Source organism: Carettochelys insculpta, chromosome 3 (assembly GCF_033958435.1).
Source record: "Carettochelys insculpta isolate YL-2023 chromosome 3, ASM3395843v1, whole genome shotgun sequence".
NCBI classification, from domain to species: domain Eukaryota; kingdom Metazoa; phylum Chordata; order Testudines; family Carettochelyidae; genus Carettochelys; species Carettochelys insculpta.
The window spans coordinates 119352878-119372568 of NC_134139.1; the positions used below are offsets into that span (position 1 = coordinate 119352878).

The 19691-nt window shown below is 40.6% G+C and overlaps 2 protein-coding genes across 7 annotated transcripts in view; one reads left to right on the top strand and one right to left on the bottom strand.

The window, feature by feature from the left end:
- TRAPPC3L (trafficking protein particle complex subunit 3L) overlaps positions 1 to 19691 on the top strand; it is a 41659-nt gene that overhangs the window by 18764 nt on the left and 3204 nt on the right. For both annotated transcript variants that reach the window (XM_074990701.1, XM_074990703.1), the window contains one exon: positions 19022 to 19207. In XM_074990701.1, coding sequence (XP_074846802.1) covers positions 19022 to 19207 — 186 coding nt within the window. The remainder of the gene's footprint in view (positions 1 to 19021; positions 19208 to 19691) is intronic.
- On the bottom strand, positions 1303 to 18452 carry LOC142011364 (calcium homeostasis modulator protein 5-like). Of its 5 annotated transcripts, XM_074990700.1 has the most exons (4): positions 17735 to 18451; positions 5806 to 5958; positions 3509 to 3656; positions 1303 to 1909 (listed from the first exon to the last, which is right to left on the bottom strand). In XM_074990700.1, the coding sequence occupies exons 1-3, from the start codon at positions 18272 to 18274 to the stop codon at positions 3513 to 3515; spliced, it is 837 nt and encodes a 278-aa protein (XP_074846801.1). In that variant the 5' UTR covers positions 18275 to 18451; the 3' UTR covers positions 1303 to 1909; positions 3509 to 3512. The 5 variants fall into 5 exon arrangements, with proteins under 5 accessions (XP_074846801.1, XP_074846799.1, XP_074846800.1 ...); XM_074990698.1 differs by lacking the exons at positions 3509 to 3656; positions 5806 to 5958 and adding an exon at positions 14857 to 15193 and having other exon boundaries at positions 1309 to 1909; positions 17735 to 18429; XM_074990699.1 differs by lacking the exon at positions 1303 to 1909 and having other exon boundaries at positions 3011 to 3656; positions 17735 to 18452.

A 19691-nucleotide genomic window follows, 5' to 3' on the forward strand; every position in this document is an offset into this window, starting at 1 on the left:
TAGCGCTTCATTAGTAAACTTCGAAATGGCCATTTGCGTGGCCATTTCGAAGTTTGGGGCATGTGTAGACATGGCCTTAAAGGTAAAAGAAAAGCTCACTTTTAAAAAAAATCCAATGACTATTCCAGTCACTTATTTGCCAACAAGAAAGGGGGAAAAAGCTGAAGAAATACATTGAAAATAAAGATAAGCCAAGGAGATGATGTGCAAGTCTGGATTCAGATCCAAACTACGTCCAGACTAGGGTTTAGAATTTGGGTTTGAGGATGAACTAAGGCAAGTTCTGAAATTTGGGGAGTTCTTCTTTGGAGATTTTGCTTCATAAAATCAGGAATCCTACAACTGATTTTGTAGGATTTCACACACCATGGGCCTCATCCAAATCAAATCTGTCTGGTTTTATCTCCAACCTAAGCCAAAAGTATAGGGCAATTTGGCTGTTGAAATTTGAATCCAGTCATGTTCCATACAATTCCAGAGGGTTAGTACTTGAAGTTCTGGTTTGACTCCATTTCCAGTTGAAAGAAGAAGAGATTTTTTTTTCCCAAATGAACTTGGCCAAGAACAGAATGAGAAATAAGAATGGGTGCACTTCAAAACATTATAAAACTTGTATTCATTCCATCTTGTCTGGATAAAACAAAGATAATTGTAAACATATTGCAGTCAACAATGGGAAATCTGGAAGTGCATCCAAGCTATGCTTGCCACAGGATATGAGGTGGAAGTAAAGGTTGCTTAAATCCACCTTTACACTTCTCAGATCTTGGGAAACCTAGGGGTCCAGTTAACCTCTGGCTTAAGTCAGAGCATCCCTAGAAAGGCTCTGTTTTTCCCTGATTGCAATAGCTCTGTACTGGCAGTTTTGCTAGTTCATATATCATGACACCAGTCCCTCCTCCTGTTGGCATGCCCACTTGACCCAGGGCTCTAAATAGAGTGTCATGGTGCCTACTATATCAGCACTATGTGGCTGTGCCTACACAAGCTCCCAACTTCGAAAGGAGCATGGTAAGAAGGGTGTTGGGAGATTATTAATGAAATGCTGCAGTGTATATGCAGCACTTCATTAAGCTAATTCTCCCCCACAGCAACTTCAAAGTGTTAAACTTCAAAGTGCCGGCTTGCGTGTAGCCACAGCTAACTGGTGAGTACTTCGAAGTCCCTTTACTCCTCAAAATTTACTCCTACATGCAAGCCGGCACTTCGAAGTTTAACACTTGAAAGTTGCCTCAGGGGAGAATTAGCTTAATGAAGTGCTGCATATGCACCACAGCACTTCATTAATAATCTCCCAACACCCTACTTACCATGCTCCCGTCAAAGTTGGGAGCTAGGGTAGACACAGCCTGTAGGTGGTGAGTTCCTCTATAGAAAGTTTTATATTGGAAGATAGTTTGGAAAATCACTTTTGATGCAATATTTCTGGCAGTAGCCTTCTCTAAGGTAGGCATAGACACAGTTTTCTTGGATTGCCCTGTCTACCTATACCTATCTGTTGTCTCTTTTGTCATATTTATTTGTAAGGTCTGCAGGACAGGAACTGTCTTTTTTTTTCCCTTCAGTGTTTGTACAGCCTGCTGGGGTTGTGGTTCATGACAGATGTAATGGAATGTTAAACAGTATTATACTGTGCTGCCACTGTGGCACTGTGTGTAAAATACCTTATTTAAAGCTAACCTTAGCCATACCCAAAAGAGTGTTAAAAGATCTTGGATGCAAATAAGCAAGTTTTGTGACCAGTTGATATGTGGTACAGGAACATAACTTGGTGGCAGAAGTAAACTAAAGACAGATATGGAAGGAACACAGCAACAAAGGTTGAATGAGCTAATCACCATGCCACTCTTCAATGCCCCAGAAAACTTCTGTTTTGGTACATCTTTGGCACGTCTTCAGAATGGGCAATCTGGAAAAAAATATTTTGTCAGATTTTGCATTGCTACCAAGATAAGCAAAGGATCTGGACAAATTTAGGTATCTTTTTTTATGCTATAGGCTACGTCTACACGTGCAGCCAACATCGAAATAGCTTATTTCGATGTTGCGACATCGAAATAGTCTATTTCGATGAATAACGTCTACACGTCCTCCAGGGCTGGCCACGTCGATGTTCAACTTCGACGTTGCTCAGCCCGACATCGAAATAGGCGCAGCGAGGGAACGTCTACACGTCAAAGTAGCACACATCGAAATAGGGATACCAGGCACAGCTGCAGACAGGGTCACAGGGCGGACTCAACAGCCAGCCGCTCCCTTAAAGGGCCCCTCCCAGACACAGTTGCACTAAACAACACAAGATACACAGAGCTGACAACTGGTTGCAGACCCTGTGCCTGCAGCATAGATCCCCAGCTGCCGCAGAAGCAGCCAGAAGCCCTGGGCTAAGGGCTGCTGCCCACGGTGACCATAGAGCCCCGCAGGGGCTGGAGAGAGAGCATCTCTCAACCCCCCAGCTGATGGCCGCCATGGAGGACCCAGCAATTTCGACGTTGCGGGACGCGGATCGTCTACACGGTCCCTACTTCGACGTTGAACGTCGAAGTAGGGCGCTATTCCTATCTCCTCATGAGGTTAGCGACTTCGAAGTCTCGCCGCCTAACGTCGAAGTTAACTTCGAAATAGCGCCCAAAGCGTGTAGACGCAACGGGCGCTATTTCGAAGTTGGTGCCGCTACTTCGAAGTAGCGTGCACGTGTAGACGCAGCTATAGAGAAGCAAGCAGAGCATACCTTTAAATCCTTCAACTCTACTGAAGATTGCCACAGCTATTATGTGAAAGGGTTCTGGCTATGTTTGGAGTACTTTTTACCTCAGAGAAGTGAGATTTGTGACAGCATGTTTCCATCAGAGAATGTTGAATGTTTTATAAGAGCTCTGATGAAAACTATCAAAACAAAAAAGCATTAAAGCAGCACTTTAAAGACTAACAAAACAATTTATAATAATAATTTATTAGGTGAGCTTTCGTGGGACAGACCCACTTCTTCAGACCATAACCATACCAGGACAGACTCAATATTTAAGGCATAGAGAACCAAAAATAGTAATCAAGACAAATCAGAAAAAAATTATCAAGGTGAACACATCAGAGAGGGTGTGTAATAGGGGGGAGGGGGTAAATCAAGAATTAGATTAAGCCAAGTATGCAAAAGAGCCCCTATATGACCCAGAAAACTTGCCTCCCCGTCCAAACCACATGTTAATATGTCGAATTTGAATATAAAAGAGAGTTCAGCACCCTCTCTTTCCAAAGTAGTGTGAAAATTCCTCTTCAGTAAGACACAAACTCTTAAGTCATTAACAGAATGGCCCACTCCATTGAAATGCAGGCTGACTGGTTTGTGGATCAGGAGTGTTTTTATGTTTGTTTTGTGCCCATTAACTCTTTGTCAAAGAGAGTTTGAAGTCTGTCCAATATACAAAGCATCTGGGCATTGTTGGTACATGATGGCATATATGATGTTAGTTGAGGAACATGAGAATGTGCCCGTGATTCTGTGACTAACCTGGTTAGGTCCAGTGATGGTATCCCCAGAATAGATATGTGGATAAAGCTGGCAGCGGGCTTTGTTGCAAGGAAAAGTCCCAAGACTGGTGTTCCTGCACTATAGACTGTGGCTGTTGGTAAGAATCCTCATAAGGTTGGGAGGTTGTCTGTAGGAGAGAACAGACCTGTCACCTAGGGCCTTCTGAAGTGTGGCATCCTGATTAAGGATAGGTTGTAGGTCTTTAATAATGCAATGCAGTGGTTTGAGAAGGGGGCTGTAGGTAATGGCCAATGGTGTTCTGTTCTTGGCTTTTTTGGGCCTATCCTGGAGTAGCTGGTCTCTGGGTATTCGTCTGGTCCTGTCGATTTGTTTTTTTATTTCTCCTGGTAGGTAATTCAGGTTTATGAATATTTGGTAGAGATCTTGTACTTTTTGGTCTCTGTCAGTAGGATCAGAGCAAATGTGATTGTACCTAAGGGCTTGACTGTAAACAATGGATCTAGTTATGTGTGCAGGATGGAAGCTAGAAGCATTTAGGTAAGTATAGCGATCAGTGGGTTTCCAGTAGAGTGTGGTACTGATCAGGCCATCCTTGATTTGTACTGTAGTGTCCAGGAAATGTATCTCTCATGTGGAGTAATCAAGGCATAAGTTGATGGTGGGGTGCAGAGTTTTAAAGTCTCTGTGGAATTCTTCTAGAATCTCTGTACCATGGGTCCAAATCATAAAGATGTCATCAATGTGTCTTAAGTCGAGGAGGGATAATAGGGAACGAGAGCTGAGGAATCATTGGTCCAGGCCAGTCATAAATAGATTAGCATATTGTGCGGCCATGCAGGTGCCCATAGAAGTACCACTAATCTGAAGGCATAAATTGTCCCCAAATCAGAAATAATTGTGGGTGACAACAAAGTTACAGAGGTCAGACACCAGATCGTCTGTGGTGACATCAGGGATGGTATTCCTGGTCACTTGTAATCTGTCTTCATGTGGAATATTAGTGTACAGAGCCTCTACATCCATGGTGGCAAGGATGGTGTTGTCAGGAACTTTTCTGATGCTTTGTAACTTTGGCTGTGTGTACACTAGCCCCAAACTTCGAAATGGCCACGCAAATGGCCATTTCGAAGTTTACTAATGAAGCGCTGAAATGCATATTCAGTGCCTCATTAGCATGCGGGCGGCCGCGGCACTTCGAAATTGACGCGCCTCGCCACTGCGCGTCTCGTCCAGACGGGGCTCCTTTTCGAAAGGCCCCCGCCTACTTCGAAGTCCTCTTATTCCCATGAGCAGATGGGAATAAGGGGACTTCAAAGTAGGTGGGGTCCTTTCGAAAAGGAGCCCTGTCGGGACGAGCCACGCGGCGGCGAGGCGCGTCAATTTTGAAGTGCCACGGCCGCCCGCATGCTAATGAAGCGCTGAATATGCATTTCAGCGCTTCATTAGTAAACTTCAAAATGGCCATTTGCGTGGCCATTTCGAAGTTTGGGGCTAGTGTAGACACAGCCTTCCTCAGGAAGTCAGTGGTATATCGGAGGTAGTTGGGAGTGTTAGTGGCACAGGGTTTGAGGAGAGAATCCACATAACTGGATAGTCCAGTGGTAAGGGTGCCAGTACCTGAAATGATAGGTCATCTGGGGTTCCCAGGTTTGTTGATTTTGGGAAGTAAATAGAATAATCCAGGGTGGGGCTCAGATGGTGTGTCTGAGTGAATAAGTTCCCGAATAGCAGCAGGGAGTTCCTTAAGTAGTTGTTGTAATTTCTTTTGGAATTCCAAAGTGCAATGAAAACTGATGAAAACTGATTTTAGGAACACAAAACATGAAAATATCGAGAGAGGTTGGCCATTGGGTTAGCAGATAAAAGCATGTCACAGCAGCTATAAGGGAAGAGAAATTTAACCCTAGCTTTAGTTACATGGAAAGCAAAGAAATGTGAGCTGGTGATGCAGCAAAACCTAAAGTAACAGAACAAACTTGAAAAATCTAAAACTAATTCAGAAGTTGTAAAGAGACTTTTGAGTGTGAAGTTATTATCGTAAAACTGCTAGGACAAGGAGAGAGAAATCCCAGGCTAAGAAGTACAAATTCCACTGTACGTGTAAAAGGTACGGAAAAAGCCACATCCCAATACATGGTGCATATTCAGTCAAGGCACACAACATGATAAATGCATGGAATATGGACACTTTGTAGCAGTCTGTCACATATTGACTCATATTATAATCAAGAGACGATTTTTCTAGGATCTATAATTTGTGACGATATAGAAGCTTGTATGTAGCTGTGATGTCCTTAGGGTATCTCTGCCCTTACCAGGAGATCGACATGGTCAGAGTCGAGTTTCCATGGTTCAATTCTAATGGGGATGTGCAAAATCGAACTATTAGGGCTCGACTGTCGACCCTGGTACTCCTCACCCTCACAGGAAGGTGAAGGTCGCTGGGAGAGAATTTTGCTTTTCAGCCTCTGAAAAAAGGAAAAATGCACATGAGAGGTTGTTTGTTAAGTAGTAAATTGCAAGGTGAAGCACTGTACTGCAAGTGGTAATGAGAATTGTGCTAATCTAAAGAATCAGTGGTGACATGCCAAAGACTTTCTGGTATCACATTGCATGCAAACAGTGCTTATGGAAAAGTACGTATACTTTCTGGTCTGAATTCTAACGTCATTGTTTGAGCATATGTATCACAACCATTCTTCACTTTGGGCTTGTTAGTTATATGCATGGCCCATATGCAGTGTTAGTGAAAAGCCCTTAGTTACGTATATTGGGGTGCCAAAGTTACTCAGGGGTGTAACCTAAAGTTGCCCAGTTATATCAATCTAACCCCAGCACTATGTTGACAGGAAAGGTTTTCCCACATTAACTTCCACCTGTCACAGATGTCAAGTAACTATGCTGACAGGAGATTTCCTGGAATAGAATTTTCACTACCATGCTACTGCAGCTTTTTTAGTGTATAGCTTCCTTCAGATACTCAGCACTATATTTAGGCATCTTGCAAATGTTAATCAAGTGAGTTTTTAATAGGAAGTGTGAACTTGTGGTTAAGCTGTCATGGGATAAGAGGGAAAGGCCTCTGATGGAGTGATGACTGGTTCAAAGATAGAAAACAAAGGGTAGGAATAAACGGTAAGTTTTCGGAATAGAGAGAGGTATCTAGTGGTGTCCAGTGTTCCCTCTAATTTTTAACGTCCATGTGTGGAAAAAAATTTTATGTGCACCAAGGCCGTGCAGATATGCACCATCAATAGAAAAATGCCACTGGCTGTGGGTGCTCTGTTAATGAGCTGGGTGACACCTGAATTAATCCTAGGCAGCCACCCAAGCACTCAGTTTACAGGAAATAACAGTGGTGTCGTTGGGGGATCCATATTGGGACCAATCCTATTCAACATGTTCATAAATGATCTGGAGAAAGGGGTAAAGGGTGAAGTGGCAAAATTTGCAGATGGTACAAAATTGCTCAAAATAGTTAAGGCTGCGTCAGAATGTGAAGAGCTTCAAAAGGATCTCACAAAAGTAGGGGAGTGGGCAACAAGATGGTAGATGATTTTGTTGTTGACAAATGCAAAGTAATGCACATTGGGAAACATAATCCCAACTAGATGTATAAAATGACGGGGACTAACTTGGCTGTTACCACTCAAGAGAGAGCTCTTGGAGTCATGGTGGATAGTTCTCTCAAAGTATCCACTCATTGTGGAGCAGCAGTCAAAATAAACAAAGAGAATGTTAGGAGTCTTTAAGAAAGGGATAGAAAATAAATGAGTATATCTTATTGCCTCTATGTAAATCTATGTTACGCCACATCTTGAATACTGAATGCAGCTGTGGTTGTCTCATCTCAAAAAGATACCTTGGCATTGAAAAATGTTCAGAAAAAGGCAAGAAAATGATTAATGATATGGAAGAGCTGCCATATGAGGAGCGATAAATCTTGGAATTTTCAGCTTGGAAAAGAGATGACTAAGGGGGAATATGATAGAAGTCTATAAATCATGATTGGTTTGGAAAAAGTGAATATATAATTGTTATTTATTCCTTCCCATAATACAAAAACTAGGGGTTGCCAAATGAAATTAGTAGGTAGCAGGTTTAAAACAAACAAAAGGAAGTACTTCTTCACGCAATGCACAGGCACCCTGTGGAACTCCTTGCTGGACGATGTTGTGAAGTCCAAGAATATAATAGAGTTTTAAAAAGAGCTAGAGAAATTCATGGAGGATAAGTCCATCAATGGCTATTGGCTAGGATGAGCAGGGACGGCATCCCTAGCCTCTGTTTACCAGAAGCTGCATACGGGTAATAGGTCACTTGATGATTACCTGCTCTGTTCATTCCCTCTGATGCACCTGGCATTAGCCACTGCCAGAAGACAGAATACTGGGCTAGATGGACTTTCAGTCTGAACTAGAGTGGCTATTCCTGTATTCTTATGTTAATGAATGGACTGCTAGGTAGGGGTGTGTGGGTGTTCAATTCCTTGGCAAACCTGAATAAATCACAGTCTCCAAATGGAAACTGGAACATTAATACATTCCTATTTTACATGTGTGATATGAAGGTAAATTTATAAATATATGGAAGATAGTTAGAGAGGTCTTGTTGTTTTCCAAATTTTGCCTATTTGGAAACACGAACAGGGACGTCAAAGTTCAATTTTGCAAAATTGCCTCAATTTTTGGCAGTCAAAAACCTCTTCCCCATGAGGATGGCCTAGAAACAAGCACTACCCCAACCTCAGATTGCCTTATTTCACTCTGAAAGGAACTTGATGGTGGATTTCAAGAACATTGTGGTTAGACACACAGTGGGGTGACAATATGAGGCTCATTTCTCTGCTATTAATTCAATTTCTTCAACTATTCTTATTGTAGGTCTCACATCCCATCCACTTATTGTGAAATCATAAACTTTTCTCAGTTGTTTATAGTTTTACATTGTGCCATCTTACTGTAAGTACTTGTACGATGTGATAGCCACCATTGTACATAGTTTCCATATGAGTTCTGCTTTTCACAGGAAATTGTAAAAAAAACAAAAATTGGAAAGCCCCATAACATTTGTATGTGAAGTGCGGCTCAGACTAAATGAAAAGTGGTTGAGGCACTTAGCATATTTAACTGGTTACTTTCCTCACTAACAGAAGCCTGGAGGTTGATGAAACAGAGCTAGATATAAAGCAGGAGAAGAGTTTAGCAGAAATCAGGTAATTGAATGAGAAAACTGTATTATAGGGAGTAAGGTCTGATAAACAGGACACACAGCAGTGTTGGCTGAGATTTTTAATGGAAAATATCGTTAATAAAATACTTAAATCTTCCATGGGAAAATATTATTTTTTCTTGAAAACATTTTTTTGTTTTGTTTTTGGTAGGGTTACCATTAATCTCTGCATCCATTTGAGGCACCACAGTACTTAATAGCCTCAGCCCTCCATCTTCTAAAAGGGCCAGGTTCCCCAGCCAGGCTTCATCTCCCATGATAAACCACAGTCCCTCTCCCTCTGGCTGAGCTCCCGAAGTGCACTGTGGGAGTCCCATGGAATGATGCACCATGAGAAGTGGGGATTGAAGTGGGAGTCCATCCACAGAATGGTGTCATGAGTCTGAGGCACCTAATTTATAACTCCCATGAGGAGCCCTAGCAGCACAGGGAGATGTAGAATAACTTTGACCTAACCAGAAACAAACAAACAAAATGTTTCCAGTTAACAAATTGAACCAAAATATTTTGACATTTGTGCAAATCTAAATTTTTCAGATATTTTGGTTCCATTAAAGTTTTTGTATTGACTTTTTGTCCTGATTTGGTATGACAACAAATGTCAAGGAAATATAATTTCTTGTGGGACAGAAACTGTCCTTTTCTCAGCTTTAGCTAATAGGCAGTAGAGGCGTTTGGAGCTGCAACTCTTATTGTATCACTCCTCTGGCCTTAGGTCTACTTTACGTTTTACCATCTTGATGGCAGGATATGTGGTCTTCATTCCAATCCACTTTAGAGGAATGGTTTAATAGCCAAGAGGGAGACACAGTACAGTGTTAATTGGCTTTGCCCCGATCCTCTTTGGTTATGTCTACACTACAAGTGTAGGTGTGATTGCAGCATGGATAGGCCAATGAGGTGGCATGGGCTTCATCCAGGTTAGCATCCCATGTGCAGGTATCCTGCAGACCCTGCATGCATACATATGGTGCTAGGCACCATTTGTTCACTGTTATTTTTACTGTCCCTACACATGCTATAATCCCACATTCCTTGCAATGGAGCCATACCCTTGGCAAATCACTCATGGCTAGAGTGTCACAGGTCTTACTCCCCTGCTCAGCCTGGCTCAAATTGCCACATTAGCTGCTAAACAAAGAGCAGGTGCAAGGTACCAAGTGCTCTCCATTCCACACTGGAAGGAGAGAGGCCTGACAGCGGCTAGGATAATAGAATCATAGAACACTAGAACTGGAAGGGACCTTGAGAGGTCATCAAGTCCAGTCCTCTGACCTCATGGCAGGACCAAGCACCATCTATACCATCCCCGATAGATGGCTATCTAACCTCTTAATATCTCCGGTGATGGAGATTCCACAACCTCCCTAGGCAATTTATTCCAGTGTTTAACCACCCTGACAGTTAGGAAGTTTTTCCTAATGTCCAATCTAAACCTCCCTTGCTGAAGTGTAAGCCCATTGCACCTTGTCCTGTCCTCAGAGACCAAGGAGAACATTTTTCTCTCTCCTCCCTGTATCCCGCTTTTAGGTACTTGAAAACCGCTATCACACCCCCTTCTAAGTCTTCTCTTTTCTAAACTAAACAAGGCCAGTTCTTTCAGTCTTCCCTCATAGCTCATGTTCTCTAGACCTTTAATCATTCTTGTAGCTCTTCTCTGGACCTTCTCCAATTTCTCCACATCTTTCTTGAAATGTGGTGCCCAGAACTGGACACAGTACTTCAACTGAGGCCTAATGAGCACTGAGTAGACCAGAAGAATCACTTCCCGTGTCTTGCTCTCAACACTCCTGTTAATGCATCACAGAATCATGTTTGCTTTTTCTGCAACAGCATCACACCGTTGACTGGAAGTGACTAGCCCTGTTCTTCTTCTCTAGCTGGAGTAGCCAGCCAGGCGCGCAGGATAGGATATGTAAAATATTTCTTAGAAAAAAGATGACGTACTATACTCCTTACCCAGCATGATGAGGGGAGGAATTGTGACTTTCCAAGTCTGTTTGATCACTGGTCTGCTACTTGAGAGGCCCAGCTAAGTGCTCCACCTTCCTGTGTTTATTGTAAAGTTACATTCTAGCCCTTCATGTCACTGGTTGCCCCATTTTTAAAAAATTCTCAAAATCTGCAAAAGTGGTAAATATTAATTTTTGGTTGGTGAAGTTACAGTTTTCATTTGTCTCGTTTGCTCTTAAGATTCAGCAAAGCATGTGCAGGAAAATGTGGCAACAAGAAGTTTATTTTACAGACAGTTTTAATAAGAAGAGTCTGAGTCATCTGCTTGAAGGATACTTTGTAGGTTATTCCAGAGTCAAGTTTAATTGCAAACATATGCTTCAAACTAAATGTCGCTCATCTGATTTTCTGCAGAAGGTTCCTAGCAGCAAGATGGCAATTTGTAATGGAACTAAAGATGAAATTAAAGATGAGGAGGAAAAAAAAATACAAAGGCTTTGAGTAAACTGTTCAAAAGTTCATAAGGGACTTAACAGACATTCTACCTCAACCATTCCAGGTTACATAACTGTAATCTAAAATTAATGTAGTGAGATAATATTCTTGAATGTATATCAAATTTTTGGAAGTCTCTGCACTTCATCTATTTGTTAGGAAGTGAAGCAGCTCATCAGCAATTACTGTCAGAACACAGACATGGCATTCGGATGACAAATCTGTACTTCTGCCTATCTGAGAAAGAATTTAAGTACATGCATGTGCTTAAATCCCATTTACTTCAATGAGACTTAGAACAGGGTTAAAATTAATTGCTTACTTGAACAGGGATGCTCTCCTGAATCAGGGCAATAGCTTCAAAATTGCCTTTGTTTTTAAAGTACCCATGCATTTCCCTGCTTCCTTCACAAGCCTTCTAGGTAGTCTGAAGACTGTGTGAACATCTATTATTTTGCTCACAGAACATCCAGTGCACAAAAGCCAATATTTACTTATGCTGTTACACAATAAATCCATATTGAAATAGATCCTGAGTCAAACTCCCATTGAAAGTTTAACTGACAATCTGATTCAATATGCATTTCTTGTATAAGCACAAGCTTTAGGCCTGTACCCTATAGTGTTTACTTATGCAAAACTCATGTTGGCAAGAATTAAATTTTGCTTGAGTGCAGACTTAATTGAATTATTTGGGTGAACTATTTTCAACAAATGATGTAGTCAATTAATTTAAGCCCTTTTTCAACTCTTGTCTCAAGATTTAAGTTTTCACTAATGTGTTAACTGAAAATATTTACACAAATTTCAAATATGGATTTCTTGCAAACTATTAGCTATGACTACTCTTTCATTTATTTACAATTTACCATTTGTTGTTCATGAGGTGAGATTTGTCACATAACAGACATAATATTGATTCTGCTCCCTGAATGATGGTTCTCAAATCACAAAACAGCCTTGTGGACAGATGCACTAATCCTATAGTGAAAGAAGCAGTCTCTATATGTAGGTAGCTACTGACAGTTACCCTAAATACCAGTAGAAAGTATCCTGATATTTCCTCTTACCAGGAACATTCTGGTAAATAAAAAATCAATTGTATGAATATTTGTGGGAAGCAAATAAAAGGCAAGTGTCAAAATGAGCTGGTAGTTGTATGAATATTTGTTCGCAAATAATTTTTTGCACTATTGAGCTGACTCTGACAAAATAGGGACTGGAAGATTTGGTTTATGATGTGAAGCATTTATTTTGTGCAGTATTCTGCTTTACATAGGTCCAAATTCTGTGGAGATGTGCATAATTTGTTAAAACTTTAGTTAAGCTTTGCCCATTTGCTACCAGAAAGAAGTTGTCACATGGGCTCTAGTAAGTGGTTGGTAAAGGGAATGGCCTGAATGCCTGATAACATGCATGACAGAACTGCTTTAGTTTGTCTTCCTGAAAGCTGCTGCCTCTACAGTCTCTGTTGCTAATTGGCACAAATGGATGTTCTTAAAAACTGGCCCATATCAAGATCTTCATAAAACAAGATGACAGAATCAGTCTCCTTAACAGAAACAACTGACCCTAACCCAACAAATGCTTCAAGCCACTAAACACTCTACAAAAAATCCCAGACATATTGGCTCTAGAGCTTGCAAGTGGATTATACTCTTGAGGTGTATCTTCAACATATTTTGAGGCTCAGTTTCATGCACCTAGTAGGGATGCATGAAATTGAGCTATCTGTACTCTGCAATATTAGGAGGTTGGACAGGTAAGTCAATTGTAGGTAAGTTGATTCTAGCTATGCAATTGCCATAACTAGAAGTGCATATCTACAATTGATGTTAATGTCTAGTGTAGACCCGGCCTTAGATATTGTAGAGGAAAAAAAAAGAAACTAAAATGTGAATGCAGAAGAGAAACATCCTTGCCTTTGTAGTACCCAGAGGCACTGAGACCTCATCTGGGGTGAGTGAAGTCTCTGCTCTACAGCCTTGGCTGAGAGGCGGCTGGCTTTTAGCTCATGTTGTAGAGTGCAGGGCTTTAGACCCTATACTTGCAGGTTTTATCCCTGGGGCTAGCAACCTAGGTCTGTCAGCTTTACAACTGGTGCATTGACTGGGAAGAACTGCTGGAAAGTCTCAGAAGCCTGGCATATGCTTCTGCAGCTCAGAGAAGCATGTAGTAGCGAGAGGCAGTGAGACCTCAGCTGGGGTGAGTGAAGTCTCTGCTCTACAGCCTTGGCTGAGAGGGGGCTGGCTTTTAGCTCATGTTGTAGAGTGCAGAGCTTTAGACCCTATGCTCACAGGTTCTATTCCTGGAGCTGACAGCCCATGTACTGTTGGCACTACACCTTGATTACTGTGAATATATACATACTGAAAGCAGAATAGACGAGTGGAAGAAATTGACCTGTTGTTAAAAGTAGGTTTTAAAACCCTTCATCTGTGCAGAAATATGATCTTTTTCATGATCGGGAGATAAATGGTAAAATGCTACATAAAAGCCTTCCAGTCACCCAAAGGAAAAGAGCTTGCTGGCTGTTTTCCATTCAGTTTTTACAATATTACTAAAACACTATGGAGAAGGAAAAATGAAGCTGTGGCAGCCATGGATTGAGTTCAAAATCCTTATGAGAAATCACAGGGTCATGTGGTAACATGCACTTATGAATATTGGTACCGCAGTCACCTCACCTGCACTCTGACTGCTAATAAATCTCACCCCAGATTTATTCTAACTTTCCAACATTTTAGCAACAGTGGTCACTCATTAAAATCAGCTGACCCCAAAAGCATTTCCTTTCTCTCTGTATTTGGAATTTCTTTCACTCCTTCAGTTTTCCACTCGTCCAGGCCAAGAACAAACAGTATTTTACATTCCTCTGCTAGTCACATATTTAAGTCCCAACAATGCAAAACTCTACAGAACTAGAAATGAGAGATTTCTGCCATCAGAAAGTAAGGATTCCCACGTTTCCTGCAGGAGAAGAAATAATGACAATGCCTTATTTAAACTAAATAAACACCTCATGATAGTTTCTTTATTTAAAAGATAGGGCATGCTGCCTGTGGTACACAAAGAACTAGTACATTTGTTGACACTGAACAAATCTAATGAAAAATCTGTGCTGAAATCTTTGTTCTGTTGGGCCTGATCCAAAGCCCGTTGAACTCAGTAGGAAAATTCCCATTGACTCCCATGAGGTTTGGATTAGGAGTCCGAGGCACAGAAGAACTTTCTTTCCAACTTTTTTGAGCTGGCTTATCATTGAGTATGATGGTGTACATTGACAGGTTTAGTATGGCACAATGCAACAACTCATTTGCCTACTGTTGACAGTCCAAAATGGCATCCTCCATGTGGTAAGATCTCACACATGTGGTGTGCACGAGGTCATACTGTGCAGAGGATGCCATCTTTGGGGCTGGACTGGAATTCTCAGAGGCTGGATTTGGGCTGCCAGCTGGATGGTGACAGCCACTTGAGCATGCAAAATGTGCCTTGCATGCACAGATGGCATCCCACTGATGGGGAGGGAAAGAAAATAGGGAGAAAGAGAGGCTACCACCAGCAAGATTAAAAGGGTTAAGAGTATATCACATTAGCAAAATATTTTTAAAGGCTGAGCATGACTATTAGCTATACTATTTCATGTCCATCTACAAAGTCCAGCATTGTCTCTCTTTCCTCACCGTTGTCTTTCTTGCCATCTTCGACCAGTCTATGAAGGGTGCTGTAGTGCTGCTCACTGCTGTTGAAAGAATAGAGTTGAGAAGCCTCTTCCCAGGCCTCATAGGTTGGCATGGGAAAGGCTTCTGGATTTTTGTTCTCAAAAAAGCTCGTCAGGTTTCTTTCACTAAGTTTGGTAGCATAGAGTTGGAAAAGTTGTTCCAATTGTTCGCTCTCCTTCTCTGTGTATACCCTCCAGAACTTCATTTGGAGGTGGCTGATTTTAGATCCGCACCTGGCACAGCAGGTGGTTAACAGAGACAAAAGAGCTGTAGTAACTATCACAAACCACCCTAGAATCTGAAAAAGAACATAAACATTATTCTTTTCCTAGTGCCAACATGTATCTCTTAGCCACAGTGCAGATCAGTATTTCATAGTTATTTTTATTCATTTTGTACCTAAAACTCCCACTGATGTAAACAGGAATTTTTTATATGGAGCAAAAAATAAAATATGCCATAAATGAGGATCTGGAATACTAAGTATCCTATATTTTGTATTTTGCCACAGATATGTGTGATTTTAAAATTATTTGTATTATGGAGGTGCCTTGAGGTCCCTACTGAGGTGGGGGTTTCATTGAGCGGTATTGTACATGCACATAACAAGACATAGACCCTGTCTCAAACCACTTGCAGTTTCAATAGAGAAGACAGGTGGGAGAAAGGAACTACATTAACTCTGTTTTACCAATGAGGAGCTAAGGTACAGAATGATTAAGTGACTTGTCAAGTCACACAGAAAATCACTGGCAGAGCCAGGAAAGGTATCTAGATCATCTGACACCACTGCCTTAACTGCAGGACCTGCCCATGTCTAGCCCTGCAACTGGAATGGTGTCTGTTTATCAAAGCCCATTTCACTAGGTAAGTTAGAGAGGATGATGTCAAGGTCTTAGCTGTGCAGATTTAATCGCAGAAATATCCGGGTTTATATTATGGTTGAAATGGCTTGCCGTGGTTTATCACTCTAAGGAAAACGTAAGTAGTTAAAAGAGGATTGACACCTGAAACTTCCTTCTACAAATGTCAAAACAAGATATTTAGACAGTTAAAAAACTTTTTTCCCACTTTTTTTACTGGGACGTTTGTAATTAGGAACCATCTCCTGCAGTATTTCAACCAGTCTCTAGGCCAGTGCCCTAACTACCAACCCCACACAAACAGACCTCAGCCTCTCCAAATCAAAATGCACAGCTGACACGATTCCATTATGCAAGAACATGTGTTTTCATACATTTGAAAACTGTAAATGTTGCTATAAAATGCAATTGTCATCCTCTAGAGAGCTCTAGTGGAGATATGCAGCCTGTCATGTATGCATTATTACCAGGTGAAATCTGCACTTACCTGAGAGAAAGAGATAAATAATTTCCTGAGAGGGATAGCTGTGTCTGTCTATAGCTTCACAAAAAACATGTAATCTTGGAGCACCTTAAAGACTAACACATTTATTTATTAGGTAATGCACTTTCCTGGGTAATACTCACTTCTGTAGTAATGCAGAATATTCTGAAAATCTGAAGAAACTCATTGCCCTAATAAATAAATGTGTTAGTCTTTAAGGTGCTACAGGACTGCTTGCAATTTCCTCTCAGAAGTGTATGAAACAGAGTGCTTTGTTTTATTTCTTGACTAAAAAATTGACGGGACATTTAAAGAACAGTCTCATTTTCCTTATTTTCAAATCAAGTTTGTACTAACTGAAAGCATTTGTGGCACAGATTTTCCCCATGTTATCCACCCTTTTAGCAGCTTAGTGCTCTCCTGACACTGAGAATTCTGTACTCCTGTGATTTAGTTGCTCAAATACAACAAAGTAGCCAAATGACTTTCACTCTTTCCCATCTTCATAGCTTAAGACACACGTCCAAGTTTTTTATTTCTAATTTTCTGGACAATGATTTTTTAACAATAAAATATTCCCCTGTGCTGTTTGTAATTCATACCAGTGCACTAGGACCTGAAACTTAACTGTTTCCAGAATTGGCATCAGTTGTAAATTGGCGTGATTTTTGTCTGATGATAGTTTTCAGATGCAGCAGCATATTTCTCTGCTTGGGATGACATTCATCTTTCCCTCATTTCCTGTGGTTGGTTTCTCTTTTTAATTTCTTTAGTTCTTTTTCTCTGTTTCCTGACATTACAAAGCAATGAGCAAATGTAAAATAACATTGTGGGAGATGAGTGAGGAATATGGCTTTAATTTAGGATGTGTTTTTGTTATTTCACTATAACCATAAAGGTTCTATTTTCCTTCATATACTAAAAAGATTTCATGTGGAAGTGAAACTAACTCGTCCATTTTCATTATCCACTCTGAGGGAAATATAAAACGAAATAAGCCTTATAAACTGTTCACAGGAAATCGGCTATTTTAAAAATTGTTTTTGTTTGAATAATCTAAGAGACTATTTGAAATAAAGTTAAAATTAAAAATTAAAGTTAAAATTTGTAATTGATTTTTTTTTTTAAATCTGATGTTCCTTTATCTGGATGACATATTAGAGATCTCTTTTTTTTAATTACCTCAGCCTTCTCTAGCAATGCGATGCATTCTTCTTCTAAGTGTCACCCTCTTCTACTAAAGAAACAAAGTTTCTGATTCCAGTTTTCATACTTGCATTGATTTCAGTGGTCTACTGGAGGAGTAAGATATTACTCAAATTCAGTAAGTGTATAGAATCTGCCCCTCGGCAATTCTCTGTTATTTTATTGTATCATACAGGAATTCTGATTTGAAATTACTGTTATTACCTGATGTTAGAAACACATGCTGATAAAGAAATAATACAAAGCTTTATTCTAAATAGCAAAGCAGCTAGTCTGCTTTTCTTACCTGAGACTGCGCTTGAAGCATCAGTTTTAATTCCTCACTCTCTGAAGAGGACATGGTAGTTTTGCCACAAGATACTTTGTGCAGCTCTTTCCAGCACCTGTCTGATTTATTTTTGCAGAGCGTGTTTACATACCCTGGATATTTCAAGCCACTCATGGCACATTCATAAAAAGTTCCATTGAGCAAAGCCACAGAAAGCCACATCACAGGAGCAATCAGAACATTTAAGGTGATTTGTCCAAAGATATAAAAGAAACGGCAGCTGTTCCCTTTAGGGAATATTTTCCTGGGATTCAGACAGCACCCTGTGAAAAGTTTCCACATCCTGCTGTTCATGAAATACCCAATAATTAGCAACACCCAAGCTGGGGCAAAGAGAAATACCAAACCATAGATGAAGTTTTCATTGCTGCAGGGGCACTTGAAAGCAACAAGAGAAAATAAACGTTCGCTTCCCACTGTCAGTAGTGCCATAAAACTGTAACCGATGGCAGTTTTCCAGTTAACAAGAAACTTCAGAACAGTTTGGATACCATCCATGTTTGATGTCCACAAAAGAGACAGAGAAAGGAGGCTTTGTCTGTTGTGCAGCAGTTTGTAGCACTGTATTTGGGAGGAGCTCTTGAGAAGAGAAATGCCCTACGAGTGCCCAGTTTAGTGCAGCCTTGATAAAGTGATGACATCATTGTATAGCCTTCCTCACAAATATTCCCATAAGGGGACCAGTCCCTGGCAAAGCAGATTTTACATATCTACGGTGTTATCAATCTGTGTTGTAACCTTCAATACAGACGATGCTCTGCTGTCAAATAAAATCACAGTCCCAGTTACCAGACTGTAGCTTCAAATGAGAATGAAACAGAAACATGTACCAAATGATCACAGGCCACCCTGAGTGATGATCACCAGTGTTAACAGAAATATACTTGAAAGCCATGCACCTGATTTGGATCTGGTGTGTATCAGCATACATAGGGTCTGACCCTGACAAAGCCACTAGAAGGACATCAGAATAAAACTGCTGTCTGTAGAGGAAGTCAGTGCCCCTCTATTACACTATTTGGAATGCAATATAGGCCCAGGTTCTCTGCTGTGTCTAGCTTGTGCAGTATACAGCAGAGCAGGAAGTGGTCAGGGAGCCAGTCACAGCTCTGTGATTCTCTGTCTGGCCTTATCCCTTACATCTAGTCTCATGGGTAAACTGATCAATAGAATGAAGCACCTAAATACACCTAGGCCTATTTTACATGCAGTAGTTTCAAGGGGCACATTTTTGTCTCTTTACAGATTGCATTCAAGATGTACCTTGGGATTACCCCTGGTGTGAGCTGCAGTAACACATCAGAAAATGAATTCTTCTTAATACTGGACAAGAACCCATTAGTGGACTTTGTGGAGGAGCTCCCAGCAGGGCGATCTTCACTTTGCTACTGTAACCTCCTTTGTGGTGTTATTAGAGGAGCCCTAGAAATGGTAAACATGTGGACATTGAATTTTCCTCTCTCTCATGTTGACTATAGATATAAGAAAGTGGAACTATTGGATAAGCAAACAAAACATAACTTATAAATATTTAATCTCAGTTTCAGATTTAGGAACAGCAGTTTCTATATCCCACCAAATATACCAAGTGAAATTCTGGTTTCCGTTTACATCACTGTAAATTCAGAATTCCTCTGTTCAAATAAATTGAAGTACTCCATTGTTACACTGGTGTAATGGAGCAGAATTTGTCTCAGTATAGTCATAGAGTAAAGTAACGGTGAATCAAAGAACATTGCATATTTTGTTTTCAAATCTCAACTTTTACAAAATAAAACAGAAACAAATCATAATTGACATCCTTTTAAAATTGCAGGGACAAATTCCATTTGGCATTAGTTTATTGGAGAAAATAGAACTACACCAAGGATGAATTTATGGACAAAATTTGTCCGTGGTGTAGTTTTACTTGCCT

Excerpts from the sequence above, each read along its gene's own strand:
- LOC142011364 (XM_074990696.1), bottom strand. The coding sequence starts at position 18,274 with ATGGATGGTATCCAAACTGTTCTGAAGTTTCTTGTTAACTGGAAAACT. Across the intron at positions 15,194-17,734 it reads TGCTTCAAGCGCAGTCTCAG|ATTCTAGGGTGGTTTGTGAT; the intron begins GTAAGAAAAGCA and ends GTTCTTTTTCAG. Across the intron at positions 11,127-14,856 it reads AGATGGCAAGAAAGACAACG|TTCCATTACAAATTGCCATC; the intron begins GTGAGGAAAGAG and ends TTTCATCTTTAG.